General features: G+C 40.6%; 1 protein-coding gene across 4 annotated transcripts in view; it reads left to right on the top strand.

Moving 5' to 3' along the window:
• The window catches only part of zfyve27 (zinc finger, FYVE domain containing 27), a 192,914-nt gene that overhangs the window by 112,176 nt on the left and 61,821 nt on the right, over nt 1-18,917 (top strand). Inside the window, exon 10 of one of the 4 annotated variants that reach the window (XM_087998752.1) lies at nt 3,512-4,796. The exons of 2 other annotated variants lie outside the window; for them this stretch is intronic. In XM_087998752.1, coding sequence (XP_087854878.1) covers nt 3,512-3,750 — 239 coding nt within the window. In that variant the 3' untranslated portion in view covers nt 3,751-4,796. Of the gene's footprint in view, nt 1-3,511; nt 4,797-18,917 lie in introns of those variants that run through there. One more of the 4 variants, XM_087998753.1, reaches the window with a different exon arrangement.

The raw sequence follows: 18,917 nt of genomic DNA, 5'->3' as shown, positions 1-18,917 counted from the left end.
AAGATCATTGCTAATCTGTTTGTATCCAGATTTCCCATTTCCAGACTACCCTTCCCCAACCTTTGACTCTTCTGTCAATCGAAAATCTATCAGACTCAATCTTGGTTATGTTCGTTGACGCAACCTCCAGTGCTGTCCGTGGGAGAGAAATCCATAGACTGACTGTGCCCTTTGAGTGAAACAAGTTTCCTCATCTCTGACTTAAAAGGGAGACCTCATATTATTTTCTGAAATGTTTTTCCATGATTCTGGTTTTCCCTACAAGAATGTTCCCTGTTCAGTCACCTCAGGACCTTTATATGTTTCAATAAAATCACCTCTTATTCTTCCAAACCCCAGTGGGTATAGGCTTTCGCACTCTCCTCATAAGATAAGCCTATTGCCCCCAAGGGAGGGGTTTCAACCCACTACTTGTGCCTCCTGAAGTAAGTGCGCTACTGTGTGGTCAAGGTGGCACTTCAACAAAATAAAGCAACTGAAGTGTTCATCCCTTTCTTTCCCCGAAGAAAATGAAAACAGCCAGGGAATTAAAAGGGCCAATGAGAGTGTATGCATGTGTATGTGTTAATTAATGTCACTGCAGTGCTGTAATGTAGTGAGCACCTTTTGTCCTGCAGAATTGAGCTATGAGAAATGTCTCCGACTCCACCCTCTTGACTTTTAATAAGCTCATGCTGTCTCCAGTAAGTTATTGCACCAAAGTCTATTGCAAATAAACTTAATGAGTTTAACTAGGATATCCTATGTCAATAACTATGTGGTAAATAAACATGCCTCCTGAAAGGAGACTGTGTTGAAGCTGATCGTGTCTCGGGATTCCAACAGGAAGGGCACAGGGTTGGCTGAAAACTCCTTCCCTATGAATCCTAATCGAGTAATCCTGTTTGAGAAAATAATTTGAAACATTTGGTAATATCGAAAAGCATGCTGGTGAGTTGGTTACTTCAGAGGGTCTGGGAGAGCACCCGAGAACAAGGCGAAGCCCTTTGTTTTAAGAGGGAATTATTGCACGATAAGGAAGTCAAGTGCTTCCAGATAAAAATACAAAAAAGCAATACTTCCCTTGATTTTCAGATCAGCATACAGTCTCCTTTTAATCTTAAGCATATAAATTTCAATACGCTGTAATTCCCAACATCCTGACTACGTTTAGTTGTGGAGTTGAACATGTCATGCTGACCCAGGGTAGTTTTATTTGATGGGTTAGGAAAAGTTTGGATTTGACTTGACTATTTACTGTTGGAATACAATATTAAAAATATCAGGAGGATTTTTTTCTTCTCTTTTTATTGTATTCTCTCTTTTTATCACACTCTCATTCTTTATCACTCTCTCTTTCTGTGTCTTTTTATCATCATCTTTTACTCTTTCTCTTTCTTTCTCTCTCTCTCTCTCTCTCTCTGTTCCCTTTATTGTGGTCCCTTTATTACCCTGTCTTTCTTTCTCTGCATATCTCTTTCTTTCTTTGCTTTCTTTTTTTCTCTGCACTTGCTAAATCTGAAAGAAAAATGGGTATGTCCTGATCAATGTTTATGTATTTATCTATTTATTATCATGTGTATTTTGTAACAAATTACAGTGAAAAGTGTTGTAGAACGTTGCCACTCTCCAGCACCATCTTAAAGCACAGAAAAATAAAACAAAGCATAGAATATAAAAGCAGAAAAATAAAGAAAAAGTGTTCAACTTTGTTAAGTGCTTCGCCATGGGCCTGAAGGCCAGTCACAGGTCCCCTTCGCTGTGCCATGATCTGGTCATTATAATTCTGCTGTTTGTGGGAGCTTGCTGTGCATGATATGGCAGTCATGTGAACTACCTTCCTTCAAAGTTAAAAATCACACAACACCAATTTATAGTCCAACAGGTTTAATTGGAAGCACATTAAACCTGTTGGACTATAACCTGTTGTTGTGTGATTTTTAACTTTGTACACCCCAGTCCAACACCGGCATCTCCATATCATACCTTCCTCCAGTTAATGTACCTCGAAGAGTACTTTATTAGGTGTGAGCCCTTTATATGCCCTAAGGTCATGGAAGGTGCTATTGAAATGTATTTTCTTTAATTACACCTACTTCAAAGCCTCTGGCACAGATCCTGATTTGAATTGTATTCCTTTTCCTCTTTAACTCCCTTTCTAAAGGAGAAACCACAGATCTCTGATATCAGGCTTTTAAGAGTATCCGAGACATTCTGTCCTGATTGTCCTTATTTTACTTTAATACTTCCAGCCTTGCAAATATCCTGGACTATGAATCTTAATATTTGGTCTCTTGATATGAAAAGAAAAAAAAATTGCAGAGGTTTGGTGATGGGGGGGTCGGCTTTTTTGAAATGGGTGCACACAGAGTAATTATGCATGCAACATATAGTGTTTGGTACAGTGTGGCTTTGTGTAATCAGTGAGAGTGCTTTGATGTCCTGGAGAATGTCCTGCAGATACTGGAGATCAGAGTCAAAAGGTGTGACGCTGGAAAAGCACAGCAAGTCAGGTAGCATCCGAGGAGCAGGAGAGTCAATGTTTCGGGCATAAGCCTTTCATCATTCCTGATGAAGGTTTTATGCTCGAAACATCGACTCTCCTGTTCTTTGGATGCTTTGGTGTCCTGTCTGCGTTCATGGCCACCACTGCAAGACATTATCCTGTGGAGAATTTCCCTTCTAAAGTTGCAACAGTCCTCACATGACATAGGTCCTCTCATTAGAGAGAGAGGGCAGGTGGTAGTTTAACCTGATGGCTACCAGGCTTTGGACAAGGGCAAAGTTGAGAAGACTGGTGTGGGAATTGAACCTGTGCTGTTGGCATCACTGCATCACAACTGAGTCTTGGCTAACCAGCATCATATACAATGCAGGGTTGCGAACCCCATTCAATCTTGACAGCAAAATCCTGCTCTGTAATTCAGAATCATTTGTGTACTTTTAAAATCTTTATATCTATACCATCCTCTTCACAATAAGTCCATTTGCTTCTTTTCTTCTGTGATTTCCACAAGGATTCATTCTCTGAAGTTTTTATCCTGGGATATGGGATGCAAGGCCATCATTGGCTGTTCTTCTGTAGTTGCCCTTGAACTGTGTGGCTTGTTAGGACCATTTCAGAGGTCAGTTAGAAGTTGACCACATAGCTGTGTGGTTTGGAGTTGCAGGTAGACTAGACCAAGTAAGGATGGCTGATTTCTTTCCCTAAAGACATTGGTGAACCAGGTGATTTTTGATAACAATCGATGGTAGTTGTCATAGTTTCCTATACTGAGATGAGCTTTTAGTTCCAGATATATTCATTACTTTCAAATTCCATTAGCTGCAGTGGTGGGATTTGAACCCCTGTATCAAGCTCTAGGATTATCAGCCCAGTGATGTTACCATCTTACCCCAGTTGATGTTAACTCTGCTTCTTGAAGCATAGGTCAGCTTGAAGTATTAGTAAAGACACTTGTCTGATCAGTGAATATTACAAATATTATAAACTGATCATTAATAAATACCATCTTGGTTTTATTGGTATCAGACAACACATCCATCCTAGGACAAGCCAGACAGAGACATACACGAGAATTCCTAGAAGCATGGCATTCCAACCGGAACTCTATCAACAAACACATTGACTTGGATCCCATTTACCACGCTGTGAGAAAACGAACAGGAAATGATGTCACCACAGGAAATGACATCACCAACCCAAGGACACCCAAACATATAAATAGAAAGCGGACGACACTACCAGTGCTTCATTTGGAGGCTCACTGAAGATGTTACCTAGTATGGTGGTGAAATGTCTGAAAGTGAACCTTCCAGCTCAGCGAGAAAACCTACATCTGGAACCTCAACCTGAGCTACAAATCTTCTCAAAACTCATTGGCATCAGTCTGCCTCCTGAAGTCTCAGCATGTTCTTTTGAAGGGGGCATATCAACAGAACTCTCTGGGGTTTTGCCTCTTCCAGAATGCATCTGTTCAATCTATCTGAAAGTAGGCCAATTTAATAGTAAATGAGGAATTTGGTTTGTACTGTCAAGCAGCTTTGTGCCTGATTAAATTGAATGTATGGATCAAGCATTGGAATGAGGTTTACATCACTCTGTCAATCTTATCTTTTCATAATTTGTTTTCATTAAAAATAAAGATACACCACTGTCCCACTTCACTGGACACATTGCATCTTCCAAACAGATCGGTTTTCTCTGCCATGATTTCTAGCTGCATGTGCAAAGTCCTACTTTAGAAGTCAGGTGACCTTTTTGATGTTTGCATCCCTCTTTGTCACTCCCTTGTTTAATGGACGGACGATAGTCCAAGTATCTTCCAATATCACAGAGCTGCAGAGTCCGCCTTGCATCTCCATAAGTTTGAGATCATCCATAATGTAGCCTCCCATATCCATAGTGAGACAGTTTGCACATTAGACCTGCACTCATTGACCTATGTTGGCTGCTGGTCCAGCAGAGGCTATATTTTTAATTCTCTTGCTTGTTTCAAACATCTCCACAGCCTTGCCGCCCTTAATCTTTGTTGCCCTGTCCAGGCCTGCCAATCCACCAGGATATCTGTTTCTTCAATTCTGGCTTTTTGTGGACGTCTGAGTTTTAATGCTACCCATGCTTTTGCAGTAGGTGCTTGGCCTCTGGAACTCGCTCACTGACAGCTCTCCCAGTACTTCTTTCGTTAAAGCACTCTTTAAAACCTACCTCTTCAACCAAGTTATCGGTCATCTGCCTTATTACTATTATTGCCATCATACTATTTGATTTTGTGTTGAATTCTGTTTGATAACACTTTTTGTTAAGTGTCTTGGGACATTTTGTTACATTAAAGGCACTGTAGAAATTTAATTTGTTGCTTTGTTATGTGCAAGTGGTCTTCTCCAGTCATGCAAGCTTGTTCGCCACTGATATAAAATTTGCCGTGAGTTGGGGAAAAGCAAGTTTAGTTTTCCATTTTCCACTTTCCATTCCATCTTCACTCAAGTGCTCTTAGTTTGCAGATTGTCAAAGAAGGCATTGCTTGTCAAAGTGTTCCTTTTTTTTTGTTTTCCCATAAACTCCTTTCTGTGTAATGATGCTGAGGAAAACCTTAAAAAATGACAATATAGGAGCAAGTTAATGTCTGGTTTGGTCTAAATTCACCAGTGAAGGAGGAATTTTTTTCCAAACTTCCAGGTCAAGAAAGCTCATCTAACATCAGCAGTATAAACAATTTATGTCTTAAGTGTACAAATTGAAAGCATCCATCCTGAAGTTTGCAAGATAACAAGCACTCACAGGCTGGATCTTGCCTGTTGACCATGTGGTGGACACTCCTGAGTTATAACATTGTTAGAAGTAGAATGAATCTCTCTGCCAGCAATGTGGTTTAGCTGCAATCCCTGTAATGTGGCCCCATGCTGTGCAAGGGGTGTAGCAATGCAATGGTTCTATTATTTAGTCATGCGATAAGGTTAGGCAGACTTCAACAAGTTATCTAGGGTACGTGAGTACACATTTCTTCTTTAAAAGTTTGAGAACTTGAATTCAGTTACGAAAAAATACTGCAAGTTTAAAATCTGATTTTGAACCTCTCAGGTTGTAACCCTAGATTACTCTCTGTGCCATGTGCTAATAAAACCAGACATAGGAAGATAACACAGTTGAATGTCTGGTTAAGGAATGAGTATAGGAAGAAGGGCATCAGATATCTAGATCATTAAGGTGTCTTCCAGGGCATGGGGGTGGTGGAAGCAGGCAGGCTGGAGAGAAACTAGATTAGTAGGTCAGCATGTGGAGTGCTTGAGGAGAAGATGGAGATTAAGTAAATCTAAAACCAACAACAGGCAGGGCCAGTTTAATGAACATGGCAGCTTGATGTGTATTTACTTTTAATGCAAAAAATAAATACAGGTTAGGGAGGTGAGGTTAGAGCCTGGATTAGTACGTGGAACTATGATGTTGTAGCCAGTACAGAAACTTTGTTGAGAGAAGGGCAGGACTGGCAGCTCCAAGTTTCAGGGTTGAGTGTTTCAGGCGCGATAAAGAAGGATGTAGAAGGGGTTGGGGAGAATGTCACAGCTGTACTGAGAACACATCTTGGAGCACGCGTTCAGTGAGGCCACATGGGTAGAACTCCTGAACAAGTAAGCTACGGTCACTGTGATGGAGTTATACTATAGGCCTCCGAAAACCCAGAGTGAGATAGAGGAACAGATATGTAGGCAGATTGTGGAAAGGTGTGAAGACAAAAGGGTTGTTGTAGTGGGTGATTTGACTTCCCCAATATTGACTGGAACTAGGGAAGGCGTCATACTAGACCTAATATTAAGGAATGAGCCTGGTCTAGTGATTCAGAGAGGAATCATTTTGGGAACAGCAATCATGCATTAGTTTTTCAAGATAGTTATGGATAAGGGTAAGATTGGTTCTCAGATGAGGGGGGAGGCTACATACAGTAGTATTAGGCAGGAACTGGAGAAATTCTAGGGTGGCTGTTTGAGGGTAAATCCACATCTGACATTGGAGTCTTTTAATGGCCTATTGATCATGGTTCAGGAACGGTATGTTCATGTGAGGATGAAGAATAAAGGTGGCAAGATTCATGAACCCTAAGTGACAAGAGATTTTGAAAGTTTTTAGTCAAAAAGGAAAAGGAATCATATGTGAGGTTTAGAAAACTGAAGTCAGACAAGGCCCTTGAGTATAAAGGGAGCAGGAAAGAACTTAAAACAAGGAATTAAGAGGGCTTCAAGGGGCCAAGAAATATCCTTGACAAGTAAGGTTAAGGAGAATTTCAAGGCATTTTGCACATATATAGAGTAAGAGGGTAGCTAGTGAAAGGATAGGTCCACTTTGTGTGGAGCCAGAGGAAATGGGTGAGATCCTTCATGAATACTTCATGTCAGTATTAACCGAAGAGAAGGGCATGGGTGATGGTAAGGTTAGGGCGGAATATGTTGACATTAAGGATGACGCGGTGTTAATTCTTTAGGTAAACATTAAGGTAGAGAGGTTCCCAAGGCCTGATAGGATCTATATCAGGGTACTGAGGGCGGCAAATAGAAGATTGCTGGGGTCCTGACAGAAATATTTGCATTCTCTTTAGCCACAGTCGAGGTCCCAGAAGACTGGAGAATCACCAACATTGTTCCTTTGTTTAAAAAGGACAGTAAGGATAATCCATATTACAGGCCAGTGAGTCTTGCATCAATGGTGGGGAAATTATTGGAGAAGATTTTTAGGGATGTGACTTACTCACACGGGAAGAAAATTGAGTTATTAGGAATATTCAGCATGGCTTTGTTTTCTAACAAATTTGATTTTATTTTGAGGAAGAAATGAAGGTGATTGAGGATAGGACAGTATATTTTCTTCATGAAATTCACCAAAGCATTGATAAGGTCCCTCATGGTTGGCTGGTCCTGAAGATTGTCATTTGGAATCCATGATGAGTTGGCGAGCTGGATACAAAGTTGGCCTGGTCATAGAAGACAGAGGTTAGTTGCGGAGGGATGTTTTACTAACTGGAGATCTGTGACCCCAATGGTGTTCCACAGGGTCTCTGTTGGCATCTCTGTTGTTTATAATATAGATGGTTTCCACAAACATGTAGGTGGTCTGATTAGGACCTTGAAAATCGATGGAGTCGTGGTTAGTGAGGAAGCTTGTCAAAGGATACAACAGGATGTAGATCGATTGGAAAGATGGGTGGTGAAGTGGCAGATGCAGTTTAATTAGGACGGATGTGAGGTGAAGTGCAAAAGGAAAGTGTACAGTTAATGGCAGGACCTTAGGAGCATTGATATACAGAGGAATGTTGGGGTACAAGTCCATTGCTCCCTCAAAGTGGCAACACAAGTAGAAAAGGTGGTTAAGAAAGTGTACTGCATGCTTATTGTCACTGGTTGGGGTGTAAGAGATGGCAAGTCCTGTCACAGCTGTATAAAACTTTACTTAGGCCACATTTTGTGTATTGTGCATTTTTCGGGTTGCTACATTGCAGGAAAGAATTGGAGGCTATGGAGAGAATGCAAAAGAGGTTTACTAGGATGTGGCCTGGATTTGAGTGTTTCAGCTATAAAGAGAGGTTGGACAAACTTGCATTATTTTCACTAGAGGTTGAGGAGCGACCTGAAACAAATATCCAAAGTTATGAGATGCATGGATAGGGTGGATTGTCGGAGTCTTTCTCCCCAGGAAGCAAATGTTAAATACTAAGGGCACACGAGTTTAAGGGAGATGTGTGAGACAAGTGTTTTTTTATGCAGAGGGTTATAGGTGCCTGGTACCACTGCCGGGTGACATGGTAGAAGCAGATACAATAGCAGCATTTTAGAGGCAATTAGACAGGCAAACATTAGAGAGACATGGTCCATGTGCAGGCAGTTGGGATTAGTTTAGAATGGCATTGTGGTTATCACAGACATGGTGGGCTGAAGGGCCTATTCCTGTGCTGTTCTGTTCTGCATGCTATGGTGAAAGTCACTGAGAGTTGCCCAGGTGGTTTCATGTTGCTTTGGGACCGGCATCTGCCATCCTTTCCTGATTTGCCATTGTCTTGCAATCTAGTGTTGCAAACGAAGGAAGTAATGAACTTACCAGCAAAGCAAATGTCCTGAAAATGAATAGAAAAAAAGGCTGTATTTAAGTATCCTTTACTCAGATGTCATGTAACTTTAACAGGGAGTGCAGTTAACCAAACTATGCACAAAAATATCTACTGTGTTCTCTGTAATTAGTGACAGGCTAATAAATTGGTTTTGGTGGGTGTTTTGTGCCATAACCTCACACATATAAGGAACTGGATTGAGACTGCCTGAATTAATTTCATATTGGATCCTTACAGTCAACAGATTACCTTTCATCTCATCAGACTGACCCAGGTTTGAACTCATGTGAATGGATAATGTAATTCTACAGCACACCAGCAAGTATCCCATGTATCTATATACTTACCAACATAAATCTATACACTCATGTATCATATTATACTCTATGCATACAACTCACTTTGTGTCTCACTCTTTTCTCTCTCTGTCTCTTTATTTCTTCTTACTGTCAATTTTCTATTGCTGCACATAACTATACTACCCATGCTACAAACTTCAATTCTGCATCACTGCTGCTATGGCCATTGAGCTTTATTACGTCATTTTATTGCCATGTCCTGATGAACGTAAAATGTTCCTGCACTTCCCCAAGGATTCTGCTGTGTCATCACGCTCATGCCCAGAGTAATGGTAACTTTCCAACTCTTCATCCAATCTGCGATTCCTCAAACACAACCTTAAACTTTCTTGCTGCCTATTTACAAGGTTGCTTCCAAGATGAGGGACTTCATTTCCCTGGACTGACTGAAGAGGCTTGGGTTGCTCTCCTTAGGAGGTTGAAAGGAAATTGTATAGGAAGTGCTGAAAATCACGACGGATCCTTATGGAGTTGATGGAAACTATTTCCAATGGCTGACCGGTCATGATTGAGAAAATGCAGATTTAAACTATTTGACAAGAGAGCCAGTAGTGGCATGACAAAAAGCCTTTTTACACAGTGGGCAGTCATAATGTGGAATGCATTACACACATTGTTGGGTGGAAGCAGATTCAATTGTCATTCTCCAAAGTGAATTTGAAACGCACCTAAGGAAGGTGGTGAATTGCAGGTCTATATGGGAAGGATGGGAAAGGGTGCACTAGTTAAATTGCTCAAGTGGAAAGCTGGCATGGAATTGATGGGCTAAATGACCTGCTCTTTTTCTGTAATTATACTATGACCAGGTCATACATAAGCTTGATCAATTCAGTGCATACACCTGTATCCTTCCCAATAGGTACCTCTCTGAGCTGCGAACTCTTAGTGACTTTTCTGTCCTCCCATTCAGCTGTGAAACAAGCTTTGAAATATCGTCACTTTGTGATGAAGGAAATGCAGTTTCCATGTAGCAAGCTCCCATGAGCAGCCGTGTGTAACCTGGCTTTTTTCATGTTGGTTGAGGAATAAAACAACAGCTCTCCTGGTTCTCTTAAAAATAGTGCCATAGGATCTTTCTCATTCACCTGAGAAGGCAAATGGGGCCTCAGATTAACATCTCATATGAAATTTGGCACCTCAGACATTCCAACATCCCTACAATATTGAACAGGTTTATGCTAAAATCTCATCATTCAGAAGCAAGAGTGGTGCTGAACATGCTACAGCCACCACAACACCGAGCAACCGAATGCAGCAGCGCAGGCTGCACTGAGCCTGGCAAACTGCGAATTAGCCTGACATGTACTCGAGTTTAAATTCCCAACCTTCTGTACAAATAAATTTAGCCGGTTTGCTGAAACTTTGTACAGACATCGAAGATGCACTTAAACTGTGCAAGGCAACAGACCGGCTGAGTGACAGCAGAAAGGGTGTTATGTGACTGTGTAGTCTGGCTGTCCACTTACCAGCCGATTGTTTCCTCTTGCTAGTTATCTGATAACATCTGACAGGTATGTACCGCTATTAGTCAGTAACAGGTTATGCAGTGACAGCAAGAGAGGTGGGTGATAAATGAACTCGTTGTGTGTGAAGCTATATCAGTAATTCCTTATCAGCCCTCTTCAGAGACCCAAAAGCTCTCTTGAAATCCAACGTGGGCTCTGGTTAAATGAAAAATCGCTTTCATTGCAAGTTCCAGAAATATGTGGATCAATATTTCTCTTAGTAATTTAGTTCCACCATCCATTCTTTAAAATCACCTGCTACTTCTTGCTGTCCTCTGCAGTGTTCTCCTGCTGACCTGTGACATTGCACTCCATAAACCTGAGCCCATCAAAATTCTGCCCTTTCGTTATAAACCGCATGGTATTCATGGATCATCTCTGAGCCTATATTGGCTCCCAGTTTGCTCACACTTGTGTTTCTTATACCCCATATGACTGTAATCCTCAGGATCTCTCCAACTTCTACAACTCTCCCAGGTATCTGCAGTCTTTCAATTCTAACCTCTGTTGTATCCAAGACCACCATTAGTGGCTGTGCTTTTGACTGCTTGGGTATTAAACACTGGGCTTCTGCTTTCTCTATCCTCCTTTTAAGGTGGTCTTTCAAACCCACGCCTCTTTGACCAAGTGTTAAAATAGCCAGTTTCAATACATCTAAATGTGACTTCTTCTCAGGTTTTGATAAGCATTGCTCCTGCAAAGCAATCTGGAATGTTTTAATACATTAAAGGTGTTATTTATGCTCTATTATGAAGACATTGAATTAATGATTTTTCTTGCCAAAACAAAAACCTCAATCGTTTGAAAAATCAGTTGCAAATGCCATTGATGTAATATGTTTTTGACATGTTACTACAAAAAGTGCGATGTTACAATAATTTGTTGCATTAGGTGTGATGCTGCCTGCTGCTGTCAGTCAGGCATGAATATTGTGCATAGTTACTAACTGTACTTAATCCTGAAGAAGGCAAGTGGCAAGCCTTACTAGCAAGATATTTTTGGTGTCTCTCTTCTATGTTCCTGATGTCAATTCATGCTGGGGCACTGTTCCCTACTGAATAGTCATCCTACTGAATCTAGAAAGGAGGTCCTGGCAGACTGTTATGGCCCCAGGGAAGCATGACTGACCCACACCATCTTACATCTGCACAAATGTACTGCGTATGAGCGGCTTGGATGGTGATCAAAACCAGGAACCAAGACTGATTAGATTTATAATGACAATCTGGCAATGCACAAATCACCAAATTTGTTCCTTTCCACAGCTTGCTAGCATTGGTATGCCTAACCGCTAGATTGCTGCTCAATATGGTAACTACAAAGTTACTCTACACTGTATACATGGCTCCTCCAGGCACATACTGCTATTCCTTCCCCTATTTGCTGTTGAGTTCTGTTCTACACAAACATCAAGTTACGACTGAGCCGTTGAGCCCAGTGACAGTTTACAAGGGAATAGGACGAATTTTGTATGTCTAGATTCATCTGGTGTCTAGAGAGCTGTGGTGTTTACTGACAATGCAATTTTGTGACACTTGTATTCTCTCTCTTTCTCTCTTTTTGTGTGTGTGTCTATCTCTCTCTCTCTTTTCTCCTCCACTACCCAAATGCACCACTACTCCCATGCTGAAATTTATGAGCTCACCATCCAGATAAAGAAATTCCTTTTGGTCCCACATTACATATTCAATTAACCAATCTCTGCCAAGGCTGTAGTGTGTCCATGAGTCATACAGCATAAAAGCACACCCTTCATCCCACCATGTTGACCAGCAAACACATTCATCCCATTTATCTGCACTTGGTCCATGGTCTACTATGCCCCGGCAATTTAAGTGCCCATCCAGATCCCATAAATGGTCTCACTATCCATTGGTGAGAGCAGAAAGGAAGAAAATATCAGTCAGGATTTCTGTTCCAGTTTGCTATCTAGTACTGTTTCTGGCAAAGTGTGCGTGCAGGTATTATGCTGGGAAAATTGATTTGATTATTAATTCCATTCACCGGGCATGATTTTGCTGACAAAACTGGTTTATCGCGTCTCTCGCTAGTTACCCTAAGAATTTGGTGGTGGTCCTCCCTATTGGACCATTCCGAATAGCGTTTTTGATTGACATGAGTTCAATAACATGTGGTCTGACCTGCTTTTAGTTTGGTTCTTGCACCTGTATAACACTTGGCTATAATGTTTTTATTTATAACAAAACATTAAAGTTTTGGAACTGCTGAAGTTAGATAGTAGAGTTGTGGTTCAGGAGTTTGTGCAGTACAGACTTTGGATCTGAGAGATGTAACACCATAGTGCTACAGTTGCAATGGGCTTAAGTCACAGCTTGGTACATTTACACAGGCTTGTAAAATGGAATTGAGGAATTCTAATGGAGTAAAACTGATAGACAAGTGTGACAATAATATGACAATGGGAAATACAGATGAGTCATGTCTACGGATCATAGATGTTTCACCCAGTGATGGGAGAGATGTCTTGTTTACTCACACCTTCTGGAGTTTTGTGGAATTAAAACAAAATTCTCAATCCAGACTAGCTTCAGTGCAGTTACATTTGAATTTTATCCCTCTTCTGCCACAACCCCATGCCTATACGCATATCCACGTGTATGCATCAACGCAATCTTGTTTACTTCTCTTAAGGCTACACATTTGTTCAGAAAGATTTAATAGAAGCCACCATACTTTGAGTGTTAACCTATATAGTAACTACAGGCCCTATTCGGATTATAGATTTTGAATGCGATAACACTGGATGGAACTCCAGAGAATATATTAAGATTTTGGCAGTTAACATTGACTATGTGTAGTTTCATCACAACTATGTAGCCAAGCTCTGTCTCAAAAATGTAAATATGTAGTGGTTCTATTTATGTGATGAAACATCTCAAAAGAAATACATAGTTAAAGCTGGGGCAGTTCGTGGCCACTATTTTGCAGTATACCTTATGGACATTTAAAATCTTCTAATAATTCAACTTAAAATTTAAAATGAAATTCAAAATTTGTTTGTTGTTTTTCTAGAGGTGTTAATTCATTTAAATTAAACAAATCGACGAGTCAATATTAACCTCCCATAGCTTCATATTATCGGGCCTTTACTTTTCGGAAAGCCAGTACTACTTTCACAACTGATGAAGAAATGCCACAGTAGTGCCTTATCTTTCAATATTCCTTTGCAAAAGATGTTCATCTCTTATTTTTCTTTTAGGCTTTATCTTAATTCTTTCTGAATGTGTGTGGGATGAATGATATTGCAATTGTATCTCATAGCTGTCTGTCTGGGCTTAGTGCCTAGCATATAGCTCTGGGGTGTCTGCCAAGCTTTCAGTTATAGAACCAAGTTTTATCCTGTGATGGCAATGATTATAACCTCCTTGTCTACGTTGCTAAGCTATCTAATCTACACCTCTTTGCAAGTGACTGGCTGTGTAACTGATGTCTCTGTAACTCATGCGCTTACTATATGTGCAGAGCCTTTTAAAGTAAAAATGGAAAAGTTGTACATTATAGGATTTTGATCTTCATTCCTCCATGCCACTACTGATTTAGGTGAAGTTTAATTCAGCTCCTCTGGGACTTGTTACCAAGTAACATATAGAAGGAGTATTGTTTCTGCAGCACCTTTAACCCTAGAGAATGTTTTACAGTGAAAATTGTTGAAATTTAGTCTCTGTTATCATATTGAGAATGCAGCAGCCAATTTGCAATTAGCAAGCTCGTAGAAGTATCAGTGTCAGAAATGACCAAGTAATCTTGTTTCAGAGTTGCATGTTGGTCAGAACACTGAAAAATACTTTGCTCCTTTTCAAACAATGCTTAGTTCTTATGTCCACCTGAGAAGGCAAATGATTTATCAACAGCTTGATTAGGTGATAGCTCCCAACAGTACAATGGTCCATCAGAACTGCAGTAGAAATGTATTGTGCCTGGATTTGCAATTAGCAAGCTCGTAGAAGTATCAGTGTCAGAAATGACCAAGTAATCTTGTTTCAGAGTTGCATGTTGGTCAGAACACTGAAAAATACTTTGCTCCTTTTCAAACAATGCTTAGTTCTTATGTCCACCTGAGAAGGCAAATGATTTATCAACAGCTTGATTAGGTGATAGCTCCCAACAGTACAATGGTCCATCAGAACTGCAGTAGAAATGTATTGTGCCTGGATTTGCAATTAGCAAGCTCGTAGAAGTATCAGTGTCAGAAATGACCAAGTAATCTTGTTTCAGAGTTGCATGTTGGTCAGAACACTGAAAAATACTTTGCTCCTTTTCAAACAATGCTTAGTTCTTATGCCACCTGAGAAGGCAAATGATTTATCAACAGCTTGATTAGGTGATAGCTCCCAACAGTACAATGGTCCATCAGAACTGCAGTAGAAATGTATTGTGCCTGGATTGTGCTTTTATCTCAAGGACGGATTTGATTCCTCCATCATCTGACTGTTACTGACACTTGGCAAAATATAAAATGTATTTGCAAAGATGCTGGGGACTTGTGGCTTCAGAGAAATGGTTCCAGGCCATCACCGATTGATGTGCTTTATAGTGAGGCCTTTCTGAAGCTTTGAAGCAAGTTAAATAGATTGACAGAAGCAGTGTAGAAAATGAAATATTTAAACCTTCAAAATGAATTAATGGGACGCTGAAATTATACCCTGGGATAGAAACGTACAAATACTGAAGGGGTCTTTCAAATCGCTCTTTTTCTTGAATGAAGTGTTAACAAAGATTTTGGGATGTGTAGGATTGCAGTGGTTTCTGAGATGATGTGACGTGACATATGTGGTGGAGACGACTACAATTGGAACATCTAAAAGGCATCTGGATGAGTATATGAATAGGAACGGTTTGGAGGGATATGGGCCAAGTGCTGGCAGGTGGGACTAGATTAAGTTGGGATATCTGGTCGGAATAGACGAGTTGGACCGAAGGGTCTATTTCCGTGCTGTACATCTCTGACATATCAAAGCAGAGGCAAAGTGTAGCATAACATTTGATGAAAGATTTATACCTGAAATATTCACTTCTTTTTCCTTTCTCCATTCTGGTGTTTCCCAACCTCCTCATGTGTTTTCGCTATTCTTTCAGTAAGCCTTTCTTTGCTTAAGGTCTCGAGATTTACTTGAGGCAGCTTTTCCTAACCTTCTGTTTAAACATGGGGTTGTGCATATTGACAGGGAATAACGCAAGCCCTTATCGCTGAGAAAACAGATCCATTTGCCCTCCAATCATCTCATTAAAACATTTGAAGTGCCCCCAGCAGGCAGGCTTCATAGTTGGGAAACTAGGCACCCATCTCAAATGCCAGGAGGCAGGTGATAGGGGAGGTAGTGGTTTGAGGTCCCCTCCTTAAGAGCCTTAATTGTTGGTAACCTGCGAAAGGGACCCATAGGCCTCCTTGTTCAGAACCTCACTTGTGAGGTGGTAAAAAATGAGTGAATTTCTGTCTGGGGCCAACTCAATTATTTCCATTTCTCACCAGCACACTCATCCCCTCCAGGGCGAGGAATAGCACCTTTGGTTTACTTTTGTGTGAAATGAAAACAAAGTTGAGACAATGAAATGATTGGTTCAAGCTCAGTATAGAATTACATGTCATGGTGGAAGGAATGGGCTTCATGAGGAGGGTGACACTTCCCTTATTCTGTCTTTTGTTTTAAAAAGAGCTTTAAAGTTGACTTTTAATAGAAATCTGTCTGTGACAACGGAATTTGTTTGCACTCACAAGTTTGGAATATAAAGTCTTTATCATGATGGTGACTCTTTCACTGGTTTGAGTCGTTAACATAACTTGGGAATTTTCCTGATAAAAGTTCTCATAGAATCATAGAATCCCTACACTGTGGAAACAGGTCATTCAGCCCAACAAGTCCACACCAACTTGTTGGCCCATTTCCCTACCCAACTACTCGCCATTTTCCCTAATTATACACCTAGCCTACACATCCCTGAACACTATGGGCAATTTAACATGGCCACTTCACCTGACCTGCACATTTTTGGATCGTGGGAGGAAAACAGAACACCCAAAGGAAACCCACACAGACACAGAACATGCAAACGCCACACAGACAGTTGCCTGAGGCTAGAATCGAACCTAGATCTCTGGTGCGGTGCGGCAGGAGGGCTAGCCGCTGAGCTACCATCCTGCCTTCTTTGGGGTAACTGGGTGCAGAAGGAATAAGTCCTTTTTGTCTTGAACTCTAGCCTTTAATCTTGGCTCTGGCAGTCTCTCAGGTCTACACAAGAATGATCTGTGAACAATATGCAGAAACTGGTGATTAGGTTCTCCTGATCTGCACTGGTGACTCTGCACCATTATGTCCCTTCCCACTTTACCTCATAGTAATTAAGTTTCTTTCTATTCTCTCTGTCTCCTGTATGGATTCCACTTAAATGTATATATGCAGTTTGCCTCAATCACTCCCTCATTTTCACCTCTCTCCGGGTGAAGACATTCCTAATTGGATTTAGTTGTGATTAATCTCACAACCCGACAGTGGAAACATTTCTCCTGCCTAACCTTTTAAACACTTCCTCAATGTTCAAGTCCTCAATCAACCCTCTCTGTCTTGTGCTTTTCAGAGTTAATACTCCAGTCTTTTAAAATAACGTTTACATCCATCTCTCCCATTGTACCCCATTAGTTTACAGATATCTCAAGTTGACAAGGCAGGTAGAACTTATTTTTCAGATGTGATATTTATCCCCAATGAGACAACTACACTAAAATTAATCCCTGGCAATATTCTAGGCCCATGACATCCGAACAGATCAAAACAGTAAGTGAAGACAATTCATCCAAGTACAAATAGAACTGCATGACCAGAATCTGAGGGTGTGACCAATTAGATTGCGGGATTACCTCTGAACATCCATATTCATTTACACCCAGCTCCACTACTTTTCAAGTATCCTGTTCTAAACACACAACACCATGAAGTGGCTAAAACATTACTGTCCAATCAGTGTTTCTCCTCTGAACTTCATTCCATGAGCATTAGTTGTTGCTAGTGATTATGCCAGATATGCCATAAGGAATAAGTTTTTCTGAGTTATTAAAGGTCCAGTGCTTCATTGCAGTTTTCTGAAACATTTTTTCATGCCCTATGTGAATACTTCCAGTTCCTGTAGCATTTCCTCATAATTAATCAACTTTTATTTCTAAAAAATTGAACTTTTGACACTGACTTGCAAAGCCTGTCTGCTATCTGTAAAGCATGAGTTAGGAATACTCTCCAGTCGCCTGGAATGAGTGCAGCTCCAGCAACACTCCAAAAGCTAGACACCATCCAGGACAGAATAATCCATTTGATTGGCACCATATCAGCAAATGTTCACTTACTTCTTTACTGATACACGTTATCGAGATCTTCAAGAAATTCAGAAAAGCTACAAAATTTCACCAAGGCTCCTTAGGCAGCATTTTCCAGATTAATGAACACTACCATCTAATAGGACAAAGACAGCAGACATATAGAAGCACCATCATTTGCAAGTACCTGTCAAAACCACATAGTCCTGATTTGGGAATGTGTCACTGGGCCAAAAACCTGGAATTCCCTTGCATTGTGTGTGTATGTACACCAAATGGATTGCAGAAGTTCAAGAAGGCAATCACCACCACTTTCTGAAGGGTAATTAGGAGTAAACAATAGATGTTGACGGAGCCAGCAATGCCCAAATCCCTGAACAAACAAAACTAATGTGATCAGAAATCCAGTGGCCAATGCTTGTTTCTATGTTCAGGTCATTTTGTTGGGTGGAGATCATAAGAGAAATGTATGCTAGAGCGGTCTAATGGAGATTGTGGGAATGGAGAGTTTCAAGGATTCTTTAACAGTCGTGACCTTGTGTATTGTCACACCAGAAGCAGTGATAAACTTACATTTCACTAAGTCTGTTGGCATGAATTTGAGATGACATGCGAGCTGATTAAGTTAGGAATGCTTTCTTTAATTCTGTACCTTTCCCCTCAAATGTCAGCTGTGTGGTGTGCTGCAGGTGTTCTCTTTCTCAAGTTGTTGCAAGGTTTGGCACTAGATACAGTGCAGAAAGTCTATAGGTTCCACAGGTGGGTAGGTATCATTCCTGTTTTAACTGTCTGATTTGTCAGCAATTAAATCAGTTGGAACACCCTCATCTCTGAGTCCCAAGATACTGCATTCAAATCTCCCTCTTGCACAAAGCTGTGGCTGATCCTTCAGTGCAGTACTTGGTGTGCTGCTGAACATCACAGAAGCAGATTATCTGGTCATTGCCACATTGTTGTTTGTGGAAGTTTGACGGGAGCAAAATTGGCTGACAGGCATCCTACGTTACAACTTTAAACAGAAGATTGTAATTTCTTGTAAAGCTCTAAGGTGTGCAATAATGTGCAAATGCAAGTATTTTTCGCTGATAAAACCAAGATGAAAGTATGACGAACATTTTATAATAACGCATGTAAATTGAGTAAAGCAGTGGAAGGA

This window comes from Chiloscyllium plagiosum, unplaced genomic scaffold, assembly GCF_037043375.1.
Source record: "Chiloscyllium plagiosum isolate Xiang-an unplaced genomic scaffold, Cpla_swu_hap1 HiC_scaffold_22, whole genome shotgun sequence".
In the NCBI taxonomy this organism is placed as follows: Eukaryota; Metazoa; Chordata; class Chondrichthyes; order Orectolobiformes; family Hemiscylliidae; genus Chiloscyllium; species Chiloscyllium plagiosum.
This window is presented reverse-complemented; position numbering and strand designations above follow the sequence as displayed.